The sequence below is a fragment of the Lasioglossum baleicum genome, chromosome 7 (genome assembly GCF_051020765.1).
Source record: "Lasioglossum baleicum chromosome 7, iyLasBale1, whole genome shotgun sequence".
Taxonomy (NCBI): Eukaryota; Metazoa; Arthropoda; class Insecta; order Hymenoptera; family Halictidae; genus Lasioglossum; species Lasioglossum baleicum.
Window position 1 is genome coordinate 10,784,074 of NC_134935.1, and position 23,101 is coordinate 10,807,174.

The window sequence follows — 23,101 nt, forward strand, 5'->3', positions numbered from 1 at the left end:
TTTTTTGGAGTAACCCACTCCCCAACACATTTTTTAATGAAAATAAAAATTTATAAAATGGATTTTATTGCCGCCTCGGCACCACTATGTGCCAATGCAGTGGCAGATTGAGGACCTGTCGGGTAGGAGTCGGCAGCCGAGCAAGGAACAGTTTCCAACCAGCAGTGAACGCCGCACCCTCCGGCTCTGCAGCCCAAAAGTCACGCTCAATGGCAAACTAAATCTCAAGGTTTAAAGCTAGATACAGAGAGCGTTTCCCCGGAGCTAGGCCAGTAAATTTTGCCCGCCTTCGATGCGCGTTCTTCCCTTTATTCTCGCGCTGCAGACTGTGCCCGGGTGCATCGACCCTGAAAACGAACGGGGCGCAACCCTCCCGAGCCAAACAGCGAAGGGCAAAGAGGGAAAGGATCGTTCCGCAACCTTCCCGAATCCGGCGAATTCGAGTGTTCTATTTTTAATCGTAAAGGAGGATGCTGTGCGGCAGGATCTGCGAGATTACTTCCGCGGCGCGAATAACAACGGAAGAAACGGCTCGAGGATGTTTTTTATCGACGCATTTCGCGGACTCGTTTGCGCGAGTTCCTGCCGATTCTTCGCGGATTCCGAGGAGGAATTTCGTAAACTCGGCGGGACTCACGGGTTTCCGGTGTTTTTCTATAGCGCCGGGAGATCATTTATTCCATTATGCCAGAGGAATCGCTGATTGAAGAGGTATTGCTGCCGCAACGAAACGTTGGGTACACTCTTCAACAATCTTCAACCCTCGTCTGGCGGATGGCGGGTCCGTTCGGATCAAACATCGTTCCCATAATTGATGGCACACGCTTCAAATCCGAATAAGTTTTTTATAAATAGACCAAACTCTCTCTACTTTTTCTATTATGCTAGATGAATTAGGTTACTAGATGACATTTTAAGTAAGTTTACTAGATTTTAGAAAGACCTAGCTAGATTGTCCGTAAACAATAGGTGACACTGTCCAACAATTTTCAACTTTTTTTTATGTTTCCTAATTACTGTTGGGTGGTTCTTATAGAGTTTTTTGCGCTGATTCCGAATCTGTCCTTAATTTTTCTCCTAGACACAAGAATATACAAATATTGTGATGTTAAACATGTTTCAACAATCATAATGTATTAATATTGGATATCATTGTATCCGGGAAAGTCTACAGAATCTTTTAGCTGTAAAGAACAATTCAATATCTTTTATAATAACATCACAATATTTGTTTAAAGTTGAAAAATATATTCTTTTTTCAAAGCCATGTTTCTCAAAACCTGTGCGTTCAGGAGAAAAATTAAGGACAGATTCGGAATCAGCGCAAAAGAACTCTATAAGAACCACCCAAGACTAATTGTGGAACAAATTTGGTGTTGGATAGTGTAATTAGATAATGTTGAGCTAATGAATCGAAACTGCAGCGAGAAGATCTGCTGGATAAATGGAATTTGCTCGGCGAAGATGCTCCGTTCAAAAATAGTTTAAATCCACGGTGGAGAAACGCGCTCTCGAGCCGTGGAATCCTGTTCACCACGGCTTTCCCGTAGATATTTCTTTGAGAGCTCGGGAACGAAATAGACTCGCAACCACCGAGGAAACAACGTCGCCATCGCCACGAATCGCTGGACCATTTTCGAGAAAACCACGATAATCTTTTTCTTCGAGCTAGCTCACCGCTGAACGAGATTTCGCTGCGCTATCGCTTCGAACTTCTCGTTCGTCTTGTTTCTACCATCATTTCCGGCATTCTTGGCTTGCGATGAAAGCTTTTCGCGAGCATACATATTTCTCAGAAAATCAAGAGAGTAGGGTCTACCAGTTTTGAGAAAATCCGATTTAAAAACCAGCTTTTTTTTAAATTGAACACCAGTTTTATCCACTGCAATTAATTGCTAGAACATTTTGACATACAGTTATCCGAAAATGTAAGGTAGAGGTCAATGTCGCAGAAAGATTTTGTGAACACATAATCGTCTATCAAAGTCACAGCACAGCATTTCTGTATGAAAAGGTTCTTCGACTCGCGAATGTATAATAATAATAATAATAATAATAATGTCGTTCCATGATCCATCAAATGTCTCGTAGACTAGACCCGGAAAAACGTCCAGCGTACTCTTTGTAGTCGCAAAAACTTGCAACGAAGTCCAGTAGCCGCGAAACCATTCTCAAACAAAGCTTGTGTTTGTACGAGCGCAGGCAAAGTTCGGCTACAAAGAAAGGAACAGAAAGAGAGGAAGAGAGAGAAAGAGAGAGAGAGAGAGTGAGGAGGGAGACAGTGGTAGAGGTAGAAGCAGGGAGCTCGGAAGCTCTGGAAGTCGGGCCAAAGAAGTTTCGGCTCCCTCGATTAATCATGTTTTTTTTCACCGGTAGACAGCGTCCGGCGTGACAGTTCTTGCGAGCGAACGCCGTGTAAATCTCCAAAGTTGACGTCCCATTTAAGCGCGGTTGTCTACTCGACCGACGTCGAATCCCGTCAGAAAAAGGCGCATTGTCCCGCCAGTGAACCCAGCCGGAAGAGAGATTCAATTTCTCGATGCCCCTCGGTTTCGGTGTCTTTCCATTTATTATCCGTGCAAATTGAAAGAAACAATTTCACCCATCCTGGACAAAATGATGGTACGTGTCTGTTATCTTAATTTTCTCGAAAGATACGTCGAATTTCTGAATGAAGCACAATGTATCATAATTATTAGCAAAACTCTGTTTGTAAAGAAAGTTCACGTCGCTGGCTCGCATATGTGCTACCATTGCTACCGAACATAGCTGAAATACGCCTAATTGCACATAATATATCGGGAAATCGATGTGAATCGTAGAAATGTGAAATCACAACATCCATATATTTTGTTTCAATACGGAATCACACTGCATTTCATTAATTCCAGTTGTTCTGGTTTTGCACTCCTTCTGCAAGTCAATTTCACCTTTCTGCAAATCAATTTCAACCTTTTACGAATAAAGTATTTTTAAGTAAGTGTTTGTAAAAAAAATCAGATCAAATGTAAAATAATAGTCGAGAAATTCAAAATTATATTTGTTGCAAAGATGTAAATCAAATAGTTATTTATAGACTGCGGATTTTATGCATTTACGACAAAAATGGATACATGTAATTTCAAGCAATGGACATGTTAAAAACATTTAAGGACATCGACGTATGTATTAGTTTCAGTTTAATAGGATTATTATTGTGAAATTGACTCGCAAACGGTTGCATTTGGAGTGTAAAACCTATAAATTGTCATCGACAGTTTCGAAGTTTTATATAGCAAGCAGAAGAAGAACAGAAATTGTGAAGGCGGACGTTTTTCTTAGATCGTAGAGTTCGCATTTTCTCGGCGAATAAGTTCAAATTCACCTTGCACTTTCAGGATTTCTTTAGCGCCGTGAGAATGTCCAAGAAGAACAACATTCGAAGGGCCCAGGTTTCTGGCATAGCTCGATGCGAAATCATCTTTGCGTTAAACGCCAAAGTTCCCGCTCGTTCCACTGTCGCAGTAGTCGTCGCGAGCACATCACCGAGTGCTATCCTTGCTTTCTGCCGTCGTCCCCTTTTCCTCTCCCGGTCTCCCCCGGTTTCTCTTTCCCGTTTTCCTCTCTCGGTCTCTTTCCGGCTCTCCCGGGTGTCTCTTTCTCTCCGTGTCAGCCTCGCTCAACCCAGTCCGCGTCGTCGAGTCGAGTACTCAGCGACATCCAGGCGCATTATAACGGCCTAGGTGCCGGCTGACCTAAAATATGCCAAGTACATGTGGCCCTGTTAGATCCAACCCTTCCACCACCCCCCGAGGCACCACACCCTCCTCGTCTTCCGACGTGGAAACCCGCGGTGCCGAGTAAACGCGCGCGCCGATGCACATTCTCCCGCATAAACGCACGCGTCTCGCCCGCGCGAATTCCACGCCAGCTGCTACTGGCTGATTGCTAATTGGTGTGTTTTGGTTTCGAGATACGGAACGGCGCGGCGCGGCCTCATCGACGAGAGGCTGCCGCTGTTCACGGATGAAATTTCGCGGCTGCCACGTCGACGTTACACACGGCTGTTCGCGAAAGTGTGCCTCGCGCTTACGGTTAAGTTGCCTAATAGGACACCCACTTCTTGAGAGCGGGATTTTGATGCGAAAGAAAAATTGGCCCAAGTAGACGTTTCACGAATGAGAATTGGTCACACGAAAAGATTCCTACATTCTCTGTTCAATCATTAGTGTAGTTAATTAAAACATTCCTGAAGAATGTTCCATCGCCTATTTATTCTGGAGTCTCCATCTTTTGGGGACAGCTCGAAGTGTAAATCTCCGGTAAAGTAGTCAGACGGAAGTTGAGATATTCATTTCAGCGTTTTACTTTGCTGCCTTTGTAAGGTGAGAATACGGGTTCTCGCAGCTGTGAACCGTATAAAACGACGGAACAGATGAAAGCTTGGTGAGTAAGTAATTGTAGGTCACAAGAGAATTTCGAGAATTCTCTGAGTAACTAGCTATCCATTAATTAGGGGGTATAGCCTTTTAGTACGAAGCATACCGGAGACACTCTATTTTCAATGCCGAAATGAATCCGCTTGTTATGCACCTAGAAATTTCGCCTTCGCGATCCAAGTATTCAACGAGAGAGGCATAGTACTCTCCTATCAACTGTACAGGGCACCGGTTTCCTATTGGCTGGGGACTCGGCGATGTCACGTGACCGCAGACAAAGAGGTGTGCCATAGGACGCGCCACGGGACGGTGGGGATGAAAATGCGCCCGTACCAAGGGAGAACGGTATCGTTCGCGTTCCACGTGATCCCAAACTCGTTTTCCAAGCGCAACGGGTCTACTTTACTGATCGAATCGTCGGTTCCGGCGCAGTGAAACGACAGGAACAACAAATATCGCGTATATATATATAATCGCGATGCGATCGACTAATTCGAATTCGGAAATGGAAGCTACCGGAATATTGCATTCGACGGGCATTGAATTAAAGCGAAAGCGGCGTTAATTTGCACGCTGGAAGCGCAACAGACCGCGCGGCGTCGGGCTGACTCGTGACTTACGAGCATTAAGTCACAAATTTGATACTCCCGCGAACAGTTCAATTTCCTTTTAATTCAGCACGCTTCAGAGAGGGAGAGAGAGAGAGAGAGAGAGGCTTACACCGCTGTTAACCGTTGCATTTCAGAGACGCTAAATGTGTTACCGAGCACGATAAGCCGTCGCTAGTTGGGGATTGTCGCGAGTTGCATGCTCCCATGAATCGTAAACTCGGCAACGTCGATGAATCGATGCCAACGAAGACAGTTTCGATGCTTCGTCGTTCTCGTCGCCGCAAAAACAAGAGGATAAAGGAAACGCGGTTGTAATCTCGCGGGGATACGAGTTTAACGATCTTATAACGCCGGAAAGCCTTTGACGCTTATCGGCGCCGATATCGGGCACGCGATGATTCGATAATACACCGAAACGCCGCAGTCATTTCAGTTTGTAGCGACTCGGTAACGACACGATAAATTTCTACTTAGCGCGCGGACAACGGGACGCTCACTGCCCGGAATAGCCGATTTAGATGGACAAAGATCCCTCGGTACGAGGACCATCCAGAGAATGGATGATTATGTTATTACTCGACGGTCCATTCGCGTAACAAACGCGCAGTTTTACCTATTTCGGAGTACTCCAGGTACTACAGGCATTTTTAGGACTCGTTTAAGGGCTTTCCGGAACCGGCGAGGTCACCGGGATCCGTAATGCCATCCACTTTCTTTCTAAAATGAATATCTCAGGGGTTCCGCATATTTAATATTCTTGTAAATGTTCTTGTCAATTGTTAAATATTCAGTAAATGAATACATAAGCAGCTGTTCTGGCTTTGAACTTTTGTTTACCCCGACACGAGCACTTCGTTAAAAATCGGGTAGGAAGGGTTGGATCAGTCCGGTAGTGGAGAAAGTGTAAGTGGGTGAATTAAAACCACTGGTTTAAACAGGGAAGCCGGGTTTCTGCGACTTCAAGTAACGTTTAATAATAACTTTAAACACGCGGTACAAATAGCTGACAATGAGATGTCGTTTCGGAGGAACGACTCACGGTTCTCGTTTCGGAAGAACGATTCGCGATTCTCGTTTCGGAGTAACAGAGATCTCTCATCCCCACCATACTCTCATACTGGGAAGCTCGTTAGAAATCGTTCAAATTGAACGCGAACGGTGAAGACAATAACACGGGACGAGACGGTAGCACATTGCTTTGAACGTATTTACAATCGCGTGTCAAACAACTTTAAAATGGCCCCTACACGATCAATAATATTGTCAATATTCGTGTCAATATTGACGCTCTATATTGAAGCTGCGTTTGGCATTCTGGCCAAAAATATTCATGCTGCATGGTCGAGGCTGTTTCAGTGGTGTTTTTTTTTCTGAATTTCGAAATGTTTTTCAGTTCGGATTTGGGTTTTCTAGCATTGACTCTTTCATTGTGCGAACAAAAAAAATCAAGGAGAAAGAGAAATAGACTCTCTATTTCTATATTTGACTGCAGTGCTATATCATTATTGATATAAACTGCAATGCGGTGCTATCGCTATAATTCGATGACTATAGAGAACGACGTACGGTCTCAAATAGTCTCACAGGCAACTGATATTTAAGGAAATATTGACAATAAACCTCTTAGACGTTCAAACGGTTCTTCGATATTGACAGAAAATATAATCTTCTATCAGAAAATATAATTTTCTATCAATATCCGTCAATATTGATACGACGCTTTTCGAAAACAAAATGCGCCAGGGCGAAATGGCAAATGGTGCTTAGAATCAATCCTTTCAGGATTCTCGACACTTTTCAGGACACCCTGTATGTCCCACTACCTTCGCAACACCATTCTCGTTGCCTTCTCTAATAAATTCAGTATAGAGCGTGTGCTTGGAACGGATTACCCTTAAATACACATATTCCAGTGCACGCTAGAACGAGTAGATGGGTATAATGAACGAGGATCTCGAAGCCATTAGCTTGTTTTGGTATATTCAGCTCAGCTCTCCTAATTAAAGGGGATAATATTATTTCGCATCGGTATAAAGACAACTTTTGATGCTATACCACTTCAAACGTGTGAATGTTTGTGCTCCAGTTCCGAGTACCAGTTCGAGAGCCGAACGTTCATGGGATAATATTCTCTGTTGTTGGGCAGTCCGTGCGTGTTAAGATTACACGAATTTCATTTAGTCGTGGTTTACAATACAGACAATACGTGACCTTGTGTAATTTTAAAGAAATCGTCAGAAGAAGTACTGAATTCTATATCCAATGATTTTACCGGATTTACCACGTTGATCCTGCATCTCGGCTTGGATATCAAAGGGAAATTCAAATTTCTCATCGGCTAGGTCTCCGGACAACTTCCGGCACCCGGGCGTGATCTTCTCTCTGCAGTTTGCGAAGTATCTGAATCGGCTAACACCCAGTCGAGAAAGTTTTGGCGCGATGGACTAGGATACAATTGATTTATTCAACCGGAAACTGCAGACTAATTAGCTCTCGGACTGCGGAACTTTATTGTAAGTAGACTGCGGATTTTTATGCGAAATTAACGCTTTTTGAAGATGCATCTGCGGATATTAGGTTATCCAGGAAAATTTTGTAATAAAAATCGTGGAATGGAACGGAAGACAAGTTATTTGATCAGTTTGTCTGTTACGTAAACATCAATAAATTACCCTCGGATTAATTCAACTGTTCTTCGAGCCTGGGATGTTTCCTGAACTGATCTCAACGTAAACAGCTTATAGAAATTCCGAAGTGGAGCAAACTGGTAAGGAAGATAGATCCGAACAGGAATCGAATAACGATGCAGTTCATTTTATTCGAGTCTCTATTTTAAGGACCAAGAAGCTTACATGAAGAATTGGTTCAGTGCATTAAGCGCTATAAATGAGTTCATGAATATTATGAGGTTACTAATTAGACCGCGAATTTCCATGCAAAATAAAATTTGTCTGCATTAATTTCACGATGCAGGAACTACATAATTAATGAGCTAAAAGTCAACAACGTTTTACATATAATCGATTTACATTTGTCATGAATGTATAAAATTCGAAACCAACTGCTGATTGCTGTCTGCATTCGTTCTAATCGTCTCCAAAGACAAAATTTTCGTTTTAATTGTATGCGATAGTTCTAAACAGGTTCTGATATTAGGAACACTTGTCTAAGTCCATTAATCTTGCATGCACTCCTCATACGGAATCTTTGTAATAACTGGACAAGAATAGAACTGCGTGTACGACATCTCTGATAAATCATCTTTATCACAATGAAACTTTCAGTCAGCGATTTAACTGTTCCCTCTGCTCCAGCTTCCATAAAATAATCTCCGAAAATGGGAATTCGCGCGAGGCATCGGAGACCTCCGATAAAATGAAACATCGTATGGTCGAGCGGTCGCAAAAATTGAAACAAACGTTAGAGGAATCTGTTGTCCGGTTTGGCGAATGGATCTGGAACAGGAATCTCGAATCTCGGATCTCGAGTCGAAACATGTGCCGTGTGTAACATCGGGGATCTGGCGTTCTCGCTTACGGGCGCGTTTCCACGATTCACCATAAAATCCGAGGTTGTCGGAATCGTAGCGGGGCTGAGGGGCAATCATCGTAAAAGCGTATCAGTGGTTCATAAAAATGCGTTCGGCTTAATTGAACCTCTTAGGGGCTGGGGTAACGAGCTTTCGAGCGAGATACCGCCACCGGGAACGATGTTTTAAGCGTTAAACGCGGGGCCCCCCCGGCGTAACGGCCAATTTCTACGGGGGCGAAAGTTATCTCACGCGCGAGCAGGGTCCGCCGCGGTTACTTTGAGGCCAGTGTTACTTCGTTAACGCGCGTTCCCGCGCCGGATTACCGCGTCTGGGACGAGCTGCAGGCGCAGTAATCCGGCGATAATGCAGTAACGAGATTCCGGCTCACGTACGTTCTCTGCATATTTTAACTTTGCATTTCGCGGCTCGGCCGGACGACCCGTACGACGACGGTACCCGCACCTACGCGTTCAAAGGTCATTGTACTCGAACCCAAACCCGAACCCGAACCCGTTCGCCCTTCGTGAAAGGCATAGCACCCGCTGGCTAAGCCCTTGACGCTTTCGTGGGATCTTCGCAATGGAGCAACTGCTCAAGTTTGCCTCGTAATTTACGAAGTACAGGGCGTTTCATAAATACACGTGTCAATACTTAACCCTGGCATTCCCGTGGAGGGGCTCCTCGAGCCCATAGGTTGGAAAAATTGAAATTAAGACTACTTTTCATGGGTGAAAAATTCTGAGAAAATTATTTATTATCGTTTATACATTATAGTTTAATATCCAGAAGGTTCTGCCGCTATAGAAAAAAATACAGTGCACAGAAAAGAAAAACACTGACACGAGCGGACCCGAACGCTCCTCTTATCTCCGAAAAATATCAAATAATCCCAGAACTAAGGATAAACCTGAACAAAAATGCTATAAATGTAAAAATCATGTTTGCAAAAAGCATTCTATAAATGTTGTATAATGTCATTCACGTCTGTCATCTGAAAAATCGACTCGCTCTACTTCTCTTTAAATATCTCCGAAACTAGTGCGCGGATAAAAAAAGGTATCTTACGAAAATTGCCGGTCTTTTTACGTACAATAAGATCGCGTAATAACAAATATAGGTTTCCATTTGAAAAAACAAAGTTGACCTTGAAAACGCCACCCAAATAAAAAACTGATACTGCCCCCTTCTTTCCCCTTCGAAATCCTTGGACACGTGTTTTACACTTTTTTAATATCTTTCATATTTTTCGAGATATTCGGCTGGAAAGTTTTCAAATGAACACCCTGTATACATGCAACGAATGATAATAAGATCGGAATTATTCGATGTAGCCCCTAGCCGACACGAACTTCTCAAGCTTGTTCCTGAACCCGCTGCAGGCTTGCTTCAAATGGGACACTCTGAACAGTGAGTAACCTTATCAACAATTGCTGTGTTTATATTTGCCCTACCTACTGTCTGTCCGCCAGATGATAGCTACGCAAAGTGTTTACACCCTCGCTCTACCCTGACTCGCCTACCATAATACGCATTGTTGTTATTGGCCGAAGAGGATGACGAAGAACGACAGTGGCCGTATCGAGGCCGAATGAAATGGGACCAAGATTATACGAAATCGCTGTGCAGCTGAAGGTGCAAATATGTGCAGCTTTTTATGCGTGAACGATGAAAGTATAAACTAAAAGTCTACGTAAAAATTATGGCGTGATATTGCGATATATACAACTTTTGGTTCACATCTTTAGAATTTTTTCGAAGGCGCACAGGGTATGAATGGTGAAACCTTCACCTGGGTTTTCCCATGGGTACACTGCCGCTCAAAAGTATGTGGACACTTACCGTGTTCATGAAATTTGTGATATAAGGGTGTCTCAGCTGAAGGAGAGGCCACCTAAATATCTCCTTTATTTTTAATGACACAAAAAATATTTATGGCATAATTTAAATGGTATCGAAGGAGACATATCACAGAAGAACAATTTTTTTGTCCGGTTATATTTTCAGTTTTTTCAAGGTCATCGTTATTTTTTATCGGGAAAACTTATTTTTTTTATTCCATCTTACAGCGACTGAAAAAATACATTTGAATATGCTTAAGTCATTAACAAGATGGAATAGAAAAAAAGTTTTCCTGATAAAAAATAACGAAGACCTAGGAAAAACTATAAAAAAATAATCGGACAACAAAAAATTATGGCAAAAATATTTCTTTTGTACCATTAAAAATAATGGAGATATTTAGATTGCCTCTCCTTCAGAGACACCCTGTATAATGTATATTTATTATGAATATGTATTCTAATAGTACTAAATCAACAATTTAGTTATTCAATTTTCTTAAATGAATAAAAGAAAAACCATGGGATCACATAGCTGGATAAGTCCGAAAACGATGATCCAAATGTGAAAAACATTTGTGGGAAATCTTAGAATCTGAGTGGGACCTTATTGATTCTGAAATAATGAAAAAGTTAATAGCCAGGGTGCTACGACAAGTACACGCGGTCATAAAAGCACACGGAGGATATATGTAGATGAAAAGAAGATATAATTATTTTTTATCATTATCTCGGTGAGATATTTAATATATTATTATTAAAATGTTTAACACTGTACGAACTAGAATACACACAAGATAATCAAATTTACCAAAGATATCATAACATTTTTCAGATAGTTATAAGTAGACTGCGGATTTTTATGCAAAATTAAAGCTTTCTACCTGAATAGCAACAAACTCTGGGCTGAGATAAAAATATAATTTCTTTTTCAAAATGTTTAATAGGCTGAACATGATATAACAGTAGCATTAAATTTGTCTAATGTTTTTGCTGTTTTAGATTACACTTACTCATTTTTGTCATAAATGCATAAAATCCGCAGTCTAGTTATAAGAATTAAGGAAGTGTCCACATACTTTTGAGCGGTAGTGCACATTAATTAATGTACTACTAACGAAAAGTTCATTTTTGAGGTTTTGGCTAAGCTTTGAGGATTTTTGGATCACTGTGCGCCAACCTTGTAGAACGCGAGTCAAGCAGGGGGTGGAAAGAGCGCAGCGCTGTTAAAGCAGTTCAGCAGTTGCATCGTCGATTACGTGCCGATGGTTCGTACACCGAGTTTTCTTCTTTTCGCCCTCAACCGGATCACACTAGACGGAAATCCTTTCTACCCGATAGACAGAGGCCCGAGGACGCACCGCCTCCGGGGAAATAGTTTCCATGTAATTTCAACTTTTACCCGTTTCCCCCTCCCCTAACCGCGTCAGTTCTACGCTCAGTTATGAAACGATTAACCGTGGAGAAAACGCGATTATTAATTGATGGGACACGCAGCGATCCGTGAAATTCTAGTCCGAGCATAATCAACTTTACCTACGGTGAAATATGTAGATGTTCGGATTTTGAACGAAAGATAAATACAGCGAGTGCTGGAAATATTAGGGAACTCGACGTAACTGTACGATTTCTCATTAAATTAATAAATTCCTGTTTGGAAATCTGGTTACTCTAAATTGTTATTATTTTCGTGCACGATTCTGCACTTCGCCACAAATCCCGAATAATAGAATCCAGGATAGTAATGGTTTATCCAAAAGTACCTTTAGGTTGTTGAATGAGAATATCTGTCAAACGCCATGTTTGTTTCTTGTCACTTTCTTGTATTTCTAACCTACAATGATATACAATTTTAACAATGGAGTCGTATACGATTGAAGAGCGTGTTAAAGTTATTAAAATTTATTTCTCGCAAATCTGTGTTCAATAAAAAATACCCATCGTAAATTACGTGATTTTTTCGGCATACATAATCGTCCATCAGAGCAAACAATTCGAAATTTGGTTAAAAAATTTGATGGAACTGAATCAGTTCCTGATAAACCAAAGTCTGGCAGACCAAAAACAACTCGTTCGAATGAAAACATTGCTGCTGTTCGTGAAAATGTTGCTAATGACCCATCAACATCAATTCCTCTCCTCTAAACGTGGTCGTGGTGGTCATTTGGCAGATATCGTCTTTCACACATAATTGTCATAGATGATACCTGATAATTAAATGAAAAAACCAATAAAATAAAAAATAGTATGTTTTTTATTTTAAAGAAAACTTCCTATAGTCTATTTTGGATAACCCTATATAATATAGTAATTGGACTGCGGATATTACAGATTTATGACGACGATCATTTATAAAAATCTTTAGTCCTCATTAAAAGCAGCACAAAAATAAAGTAGACACAGTATTAATGCTTCTGGATGTAAACATTTTTCTTGTGTTCTCTGAATTCGCGAATTTCACAAACGCGTAAAGAACCACCGGTCGACAGACTAATTTCGCGAGAATGTACCTCAGCCAGTGGATAGGGACTGAACTACAGAAAACCAATTACTAAAAGACCACACAGGTAGGCACGAAACGCAAAGCTATTTCCGTATCGGTTTTGCGTCCGTTTTTCAGCCGCGAGCATATTCGCGGTGGTTGATTAAAATTCAGCGATCCTCGATTAACCGACAATATTGTCATCGGCGTGCTCTCTTTTCGAACAACGGGATTCCATGGATACCGGCTGCCCTGTACAGTTCTTATTTCCCAATGCGATTCTGATCTTTTCCCGCGGGCGAAAATTACTTTCAACGGAACGAGAAATATAATATTTGATAAACGAAACATGGCTTTCGTGTCCCGCGACGCGACGCTGCGGTTTCAATTATCCCTGCGAATATTGCAATCGTAACGAATCTTCCGTGAGCGTCGCGTCCTTTCCGCTTCCAGCTCGTTTAACGCGGGATCGACTGTGTGCGTGGCAGTCGGTGGACGATATTTCTATAGGGGCAATACTGTTTCCAATAAAAAAAAAATTAAGTTTATCGATAACACAGGAAATTGATGGTTTCGAGTCGGTGACAGATGATTCAAACCGTCACATACACCGTACAATATTGTAACAGCGACAACCAGAATTTTCATGCGAAATAAAAATTATCCAAATCCACTGCACAAGAGACTGAAATAAACCAAAATTATACTTTTTCATTTAAGGACCTTAAAAAGTCAACAATTTGTCTTTTCAATTTTATATTTGACGTATTTTATTTCTGTCATCAATGTATAGAATCAACAGTCTAGTGGTGACACTGATTTTCTTAAATTCGTCTGTTTTGGGTCTGTTGACTTTCAAACTTCTTCGTGCAAGTGATTCACTGTAACCAGCGAGTGACAATTCTCTGATTGCCAGCAGAAAACTCGTAGTATGATGACTAGACTGCGGATCTTTATGCAAAATAAAAAATGTTCGCATTGATTGCAGGACACAAGAGCCAAATAAAAATTGTATTCTTCTTTTAATTATCCTATTAAGTTGAAACGAATACATACAGTGACTCCCACTAATATTGCACTATACGATTTGAACTTTTTTGAGAAGCTACAGCAATTAGTTTACTACAGGATGTGAAACGAAATTTTTCCAAAAATTGCAATTGGTCGAAATTGCAGAGAAAATACTAGAAGTGGGCCTAATTGAAAATTAAAAAAATACCTTTCGTAGACCTGTGTCAATCATATGCATTGTGAAAATTTTATTGAAATCGGTTGATGCAGAAAAAAAACGACAGACATTGAAATATGTAAGAATTCTTCGATTTACTGCCGTTATAGGCTGAAAATCGTGAAAATCTGCCATTTTTACCATATTTAAACGTTTGTAGCTCATTGCAACGTCGACCGATTTTGTCAAAATTTTCAGGATATGTTTAATTGCCACAGATCTACAAAACGTATACTTTAAATTTTTAATATAGGCCCACGTAAAAAAGTTGCAAACTAATTGCTCTAACCTCCCAAAAAACGTTTGAATCGTATATTCCAACATTTGAAAAAGTTATCGTTTTATTTAGAGCGTCCGAATATTAATGGGAGTGATTGTAGATGTATCAATATTTTAAACGCATAAAATCCGCAGTCTAATGATGCCAAAAATAGTTCCACAATAAGAACATTCTAGTGTAGGTGGAATTCTAGGTGTACACATCTAATACAGCTTCGTGAAATACGTCGATATATCTTCGTGAGACATTGTATTCTTATAGAAATATATGTGTGTATGTACATACATCAAATGAATACGTTTCCTGTAATAAAATAGTATGTACATATACATTATACGCCGGTATCGATTCTGCGGCATGTACCACGGGCACGTTTCTTAATAAAATCTCATCTGACGCGGCGGTGTACCTTCTGTACCCGGAATCCCGCGACGCGAGCCCTCGAACCCTCGACGCTACGCTCAGCCTCGTAACGTTTATCGATTTTCCGCGAAAAACTTTGCCAACGGCCTCTCGAAAACTTCTCGTCCCCTGAAAAAGCTTTTTCGACGGAAACTTCCCGACAGGGAAACTTTCTTTTCGCGGAGAGCCTCTCCCTGACAAATACTTTCATCGAGTGTCGCCTAATTTGCATGTATACATACAAATCAGCCTCATAAAGGGGGTGAAGCGTTGTTGCGGGCTCTACACCGCGCCTCAGCCACCAGCAACTCGTTAAGTGCTGGCTAAATAGAAGAGAGGAATTGTTAAAGGTAGGATCACACTACAACTCCGTCACATGAAATCGTGCGCAATCACTAGACTCCGGATTTTATGCATTTATAACAAAAATGAGAAAGTGCAATTTAAAACAGTGAAAATATTAAAAGACTTTAATTAGAGTGTTAACATATTATTTTCACCACATTAAAGTTATTAATGAAGAATGTAAATTGCACAAACTTTTTATTTTGCATAAACATCCGGAGTCTAGCTGTCACATTGCATACAGAGGAAATAATAATACATGTGCAGCGAAGTCTTGATCTAAGGAGAATCCTCGGGTCCGTGCTGTTTCTTAGATCATGTAGTGCCTACTATTTTTTGAACCACTAAATACAGTTCAAATTATATCGTGTTTAGTGTCATTTTAATCAGAAAAATGACACATAGAATAGGGTATAACTCTGATAATAAATAATGTCTAGTATTCTATCGAATTTGACAGGCAGGAGAACATTGTATGCGCATAAAATTCGTATTATAGTTATGAATATAATCATATCCATCAATCATTCGGTTAAAAAGATTCATAGGATGTCGGACACAGTCCACCTGATCAGCTGAGTGTTAAGAGTATACGTTGTAGCTCGTGGCTGCAGTTAAGCGGCTATACAGTATCGGTTTTGAAGAAAAGTCTTTATAACATAATACGTACATATACCATCATATTGTTAATGCATTTACGTCCCAACTCATCCTATCGGATTATACGGAAGGCTTACAACAAACAGGTAGCCCTTCGCGATCATATATGGAGACATGTTCGTAACAGAGAGTATTACGCACTGCACTCCGGTACCACGAGAACAAGCGGAATTGCTATTTAGATTACCATGATATGTCTCATTGCGACAAAATGGCGGTGGTTCCACAACAATGTAGCTAGTGAGTCGAGGAATTTGCAATGGCAAACAGCGTCGCGATTGTGCAGTGTGCCTTCAAGTAGAAGTTTCATGATGGAACACCGGAAACAAAACGATTGCGTAAGATCAACAAGTAAACAAATGAGAGTGGTCTTGGAAAAATTGCAATTGGTTGGAATTACAGAGAACAATTTACAATTTTTTTATGTGGGTCTATATTGAGAATTTAAAAATACGTTTCTGTGGATCTGTGTCATTTATATTGGGTTGGCAAGAAAGTAATTTCGGTATTTTAAAATGAAATGATGTGATGACCTGAAATCGCACTTGGATCAGTTTTTTAATTGTGAATTGTGAATTGTGAAGCTACCAGAAAGATGGCAAAAGTCATCGTACAAAACGAGAAAAATATTTTATTGATTAAAGTTCATTGTTTGAATAAAAAAATTGGGTTCCATTTCACCTTCAAATGCCGAAATTACTTTCTTGCCAATCCAATACATAAATTTCCATCAAAATTGCTAAAAATTCGGCTAAAAAAGTTATCTACTGTGATTCCGCAATTTTTTAACAAATTTTGAAGTAAAAGAGAGGGAACACGTGTGACTGTAAAAAGGAATTTATGAATTTAGTGTGAATTCATGTTTATTTCAGTCGCTAATAGTTTGAGCACCACTGCACCATATTGGTCGTTGAAACTCACTGTTCCCAGTGTGCGTCGTTCGATATCTTCGCCGGCGAGCTAGAATTTGTTTCGTCTTTCGACTTCGTCGGTCTCTCGATCGTATCTGCGTTCGACACTCGACGGGACCGAGGGCACTTTGCGCTCTCGACAACAAAGAATAAGAAGGCAGAACGGAAAACGAGCGGGAACGCTCGTCAACAACGCTCTGCAACGGCCGACCTTTCCATAATGTATCGCGTTACGGTCCCGCGGATCGATCCCCGGGATCGGTTTTCCTCGAGAAATGCTAAAATTCGAGAAGCCATGACGTCAGCGAATGGAAAACCGGGCCTCGACGGTGCGAGGGATTCACGGGAAATTGAAATACGCTGCCCAGACCGAACTACCCTTCCACGCATCCCAAAGCAGTAAAGACTACCATACACGGTCATATTTGCTGACCGTTTCACTTCTACCTAAGTTCTGATAAAAGCTAAAGCTTGGGTGTTTGTGTAATCAAATTGTGTTTGTTCCTCGCTCTCCATTTAGTCGTGTTCTTTACAAAATTTTCTTTTATGGCAGCAGTGATCGAGTTGCGTGGACGAGATAAGTACTTTTGGCAAATCAAGTCTGAAAAATATTTATACAGATTTACAAAATGTCGGGAACATTGAACAATTAAGAGTTTTAATTAAATGAAGCTGGGAGGTTAAATAGAATTTAATTAAATTGCTTTTCTTGTATTTTATTATAAATTATTCGAAACCATTATTCGGACAATAATTTTTATTTATTGGATCGGAATGTCGTGTGGATTGTATGCATTTATGGCAAAAATGAGTAGGTGTAATTTAAAAGAGTAAAAAGATTAGAAGAATTCAAACATGCTGTTATATTATTTTCACCCTATTAAACATACATATAAAGAAAGAGAATAAATTGCTATTTCATCCCAGTTTGTTGCAATTCAAGTAGAAATAGTATATTTTGCATAAAGATCTAGTCATGTATAATATTATGGCTGTGATCGAATTTATTTATTCCACAGGTTAATATATAATAGGCAATGACTTAGATGACCTTCAAAATATTTGTCTATTTCTTTAAAAGTCATTTATAGGACGAAAGAATATCTGCAAAATCTTGACGGCAAGGATAAGTATGTACGGCAGTCTTAAAGCGTGAAAATAACGGGTAAGGAGCAAGAAAGCAAGAGAGAGAGAGAGAGAGAGAGAGAGAGAGAGAGAGAGAGAGAAGTCGGAAGTCGAAGATCAGACGGTACGAGACCATTAAAGCTCGCCAGGGCAACTTGACTTCGATTTAATTGATGTACTCTCGGTACCTAAGGGAACCTCCCTTCCGCTTTCCTTCTCTCTCCCACTCTCTATCTCCTCCGCTCTCACCCTATCCGAGTATCTTGAGAGTTGATGAAGAACCCGGCGAGAACTGCTAGAAGCCCTTACCCACCGAGAGCCTGCGTCAACCAGGAACTTATACGCGGGGCAAGAGTTAATCATGCAGTTATTACCGAAAATCGATAATCACTTTCTTTCACGTGAAACGGCGATCATTCGCACCTATCTCGCTTTCCAACCATTTTGTCGTCGACGCGCCCTTTGTCAATAATCCATTTTACACAGAAAGTCGCCTTTACAGCACGGAGAAGAAAAGAAAGGTTTCGTGATCACTAGAACTATTGTTAGATTGTTACATAGGAAATGTCAAAGAATAATGACAATGTGGGTACATCAACTTTGGACGCTTATATCATGACGATAGTTTATGCAAAAACAGAAGTGGTCTAGCGTTTTGAGAACGTCTTGGTGTCACCTTGAAAAATACATATTTCCAGTGAAAATTTCAAGGTTACTGCAATGTCAATACCATCTACTCTCTTCTATATCCTGCAAATTCTTTGATATCACGTAATTCTCGAGTAATGGAATTTAGCGGAGAAAACGGGCTTTCCGACGCACTGTTTTTCATTTTTTCATTTCGACCCGACTAGATCGGACATTTCGACCACTATACGCCGTTTCAATTACTCGACGGTGGTGATCGATTGTTCTGGCGGCGCGGCCGGGCGCGGCGCTTCAAAAGGCTCAAAGTATACCAAGGCTTTGCAGCCCGATAGCATGCAAATGCATCCTGGCCGTGCTTGGCCTCGATCGCGACCCGGTAGAGGGGGCCAAGTAATTTATATGGAACACTCGAATCCGATTAATAATTCACCGAGATTCGGTGGGGTTTCCTGTGAAAGGGAAGTGGCTGTTTGAAACGAAATCCAGCGGAACGGTTCCAGCCGGGTCGTCCCGATGCAATTCTTCCGATTACAGGATATCGAGATCGAGATCGTATCAGAGGGAGGGATATATCTCGCCAATATAATAATACGTTGTTGTTTAGGTGGGTGAATCTCGATGGGCGTCGTTCGTTTGACACGGACCCAAGACCCCGGCGACCCAGCTCCTTTGACAATGGCGTACCTTTGACCACTTTATCGAATTTCGGGCCTCTGTCGCCGACAATTCGCTGTTTAATAACTTGGTCGCGGGCGCTGTGTCGGCCAGATAAAAGTTTCTTGATTGCCTCGCCGCGCTTTGAACGGACAGCCACTCGAGAGGGATTGAATTATTAATCTCTCCGCGGAGACATCAATTTTTGCGATGGATCGCCGCTACAGAGATTCTCTGCGATGAAATGGTAATTCTCGCGATATACTGTCACCCAAGACAACCCACTCGAATAACTCCTACGGTTTTCAAGTGGAGGAGAGATGTTCGAAATAAAAGTTGTTTCATACCGAGACTGCCACTTTATGCTGGATCAAACTTTTTCTCGGCTGGATACGCTTGCGGGGTTCATTGTTCTTTGCAGGGTCGTGTACAGGGTGTTCAGTTGTCTTATATTTCAAGGGGTGATTTTACGAACCAGTTTCAGACGGAATCGACTTTGGCCGTGATCTCTGGCATAAAAATTTGAGCTGAATTCGAGGGACCCACACCCCTTGTTTTTGTGTCGCTCTTTGATTTTTTAAAAAACAAATTAGGGTTAGGTTGCTCAAGTCGTACCACATAATTCATACGATTTCGTTTCGATCAAACGATTATGTAAATTGTACTGAATTTATATTTAATAAGGAACATAGTTTTATCAATAATTTACTTGCAAGATTAACTACCAAACATATGCAGAAAATTATAAGAAAACCGAAATAAACTTACTTGATAACAGGATTTATAATGAGGTTGGTTTATGGTAGACAATAATACGTAAAGCAACTTGGTTGACTTGTATGTATGTTCTGTTGTCGCCGTAGTTCGTTCAAAATTCAAGTGGTACGACTTAAGCATTGGTACGACTTGAGTAACCTTACCCTACATACTTATTGTGTGATTGTTCCGGTGTTATTAGACGTCTAGAAGCGTGAATTCGGTTTTAGCAGGACAACGCGGATCGCGGTTCATCAGCCGCAAAGGTGGGCGAAGTCTGCGGTGCGACCACAAGGCATCATTGTTGAGCGAACGACGTTGTTCGGGGTCGGTTCTGCGACCCAGCTTCATCGTAAAAGTGACATCCACGAAGCGAACTACATCCTATTTCTCAGCGTTAGCCGGCGGGAGTATACGCGGGACGTATGTGACCCGTTCCACCGGCCGTGGATTTTCAAAATGGCCTTACCGGATGCCGGTGAAAACGTCACGTACCACCCTCGAATATTCCAGGGTAGGTTTACGAGATACTGTCCTCCGCACTTTCCACCGCGCTAAAATCCTATGAACTATGGCCGGGACCAAGGTGACGGACGACTAGCTGTTCCGCAACCGGCCCGATACACGCCCGCCATCACCGAAAGAATGGGAGAAAAGGGGATCAACTTGGACCAGATTAACCCGAAAGGATGGCCGGAATGGCAGAACCACTCTTTCTAGAATATCACCGTCCATGACTCTCTGCTCAATATGCAGCCCGGAAAACTCCATTTATTCGTACTTTGTCGCCGTGATTTATCGGTAAAAAATTGTGGAACTACACGCTCTAAGAAACAAGTCTCGAGAGTTTTTCTTACGTCATGACTTTACTGCAAAACGTTTTACGGTCTGCAGAAACACGAAATGTGTGAATTTTCAAGTAGTATTAACGAATATAATTGTACTCTTAAAAACTGATTATATATTTCCTATTTGTACATTCACATAAATTGATGTTGTATCGTTTCCTTTTTCAATTCGAGTGATTCCTAGCAAAGGACACGTCAATTTCTCGAAATGGGAGAGAAGAAGAGTGGTGTAGAGCTTATAAAATTAGAAACGACAACGGTGACCGAGATTGAACAGGAAGCTTCGTAATATCCACCGCGATCGTATCGAGGAGCTGTTTAGGGTGACCATTTCCGATTGTAAAAATAAAATCGGTCGAACAAATTGCTTCCGCGAGGCGGGCAGCATCCATTCATACAAGATGTTGTGCGGAAAATTGTTTTCAGTTTCTGCTGGTGTACTTTATCGTTTTTTCATTAGCGATCGACTTTCGGAAGCGTTTATGTTCTTAATCTCGTGCGGTCGCACAAGCTGTTTCGATGAGAACCAGTAGGACGATTTTATTGAATGAGTTACTAACAATATTAATAAACACATCATGAAGATACCTACACATGAGAAAGATGACAAAATGATACTTAAAAGTAAATTCCAGAAAAATTAGAGAAACGGACCTTAATTGTTGACGTATAGTCAATGCAAACTCATTTGCTCTACCGGCTACAAACAATTATAAAATACTGTACGGCGATAGAATTTAAGTGTACGGGAATATAAAAAAAATTCGTTCGGTTGCAAATATAAATATTTTTCGATTTTAACAATTTAGTTGTGACTCGTTTCAGAAGCGATTTAAAATCACTTATTTCATTTCTTTCTTAATAAATGAAAAGAAAATATTGAAGATAACCGAACGAATTTCTTTTACGACCCAATAAGATGAAACAGACTTACTTGTTGTAAAGAACAATGTCTGGCAGCCATATGTGTTCCGACGGCACATGGAGAGTGTCGACACCGCCATAGTCGTCCGGGTTCCACTTCAACTTATAATCGTTCCACTCCTGAAAACAGAACCATGCCCAAAATGAAAATATTTCGAGAAATACCCGCAGCGAGTCAAATTAATTTTTTTAAATTGATTGTTTACGAAAGAATCGAGTTGATGAAATTTAAAGTGCTAGTGCAACTTTGATGCATGAAATATATGCGCAAAAAGTAGACAGCCTGCGAAAACATGAACATGTAACAGCACTGAATTTTTCATAGCCCTCCGGGTTCCACTTCAACTTATAATCGTTCCACTCCTGAAGACAGAACCACGCCCAGAATGAAAGTACTTCGAGAAATACCCGCAGTGAGTCAATTTAATTTTTTCCAAATTGATTGTTTATGAGTAAATTGAGTAGATGAAATTTAAAGTGCTAGTGCAACTTTGATGCATGAAATATACAGTGGGTGTAAAAAGTATTCGTACGCCCATTAAAATAGGATAACTTCTTTGAAATTGTAGCAAACGACCTGATTTTTTATACTCGATTAGAAGCATTGGTTTACAAAATGATATGCAAAAAAGATTGTCCAAAAATTATAATTTACAAGGTTACATGCAAAAATAGAAAAGGCATTACTTTTAAAATTTTCTTTAAGGGCCCAAATAAAAAGTTTTAAAAAATGCCTTTTCATTTTTGTATGTAACCTTGTAAATTGTAATTTTTAGAAAATCTTTTTTGAACATTATTTCGTAAACCAATGCTTCTAATTGATTATAAAAAATCAGGTCGTTTGATACAATTATCAAAAAGTTATCCAATTTTAAAGGGCGTACGAATACTTTTTACACCCCTTGTATGCACGAAAAAGTAGACAGCCTGCGAAAACATGAACATGCAACAGCACTGAATTTTTCATGGCCGTTCGCGCTATCGTAGAAAAACCCAGCAACGATGAACCGGCACGCTCACGGAAGTTTCATAAAGTTTCGAGCGGCATTAAACGAATCCGAGGGTCGGCCCTCATTTCATCGGTGTTTCCAGCGTGTTCGGCATCGGTGTCATCGTTTCCAGCGGTATGCCTCGTCGGGCACGCAACCACCTTCCCTGACTTCGCCGCGACAAATCGATGCGGGCCGAATAATTGGCTGCTGCAGTTGGTCCCGGATAACCGGAAAAAAATTCCAACTCTCTCTTCGCGGAGGTTTGTTTTCTTTTTTTTTTTTTTTGTTTGGTGTCAACGCTTCGTTCGATCCAACGATACCGATCGATTTCAACGCCGGGGAAAGTACTTAATTGCGTCATCGTACAGTCGTTTTTCATGGTTTGTTTTGGACCCGTTATACTCTAACTTCCGAAACATAACCTTCGTCCCGTGAGTCGATTTGACG

At 40.9% G+C, this 23,101-nt stretch overlaps 1 protein-coding gene across 2 annotated transcripts in view; it reads right to left on the reverse strand.

Annotated features, from left to right (window-relative positions):
• The window catches only part of Nachralpha1 (nicotinic acetylcholine receptor alpha1), a 214,094-nt gene that overhangs the window by 47,121 nt on the left and 143,872 nt on the right, over nucleotides 1-23,101 (reverse strand). For both annotated transcript variants that reach the window (XM_076427713.1, XM_076427712.1), the window contains exon 4: nucleotides 21,673-21,782. In XM_076427713.1, coding sequence (XP_076283828.1) covers nucleotides 21,673-21,782 — 110 coding nt within the window. The remainder of the gene's footprint in view (nucleotides 1-21,672; nucleotides 21,783-23,101) is intronic.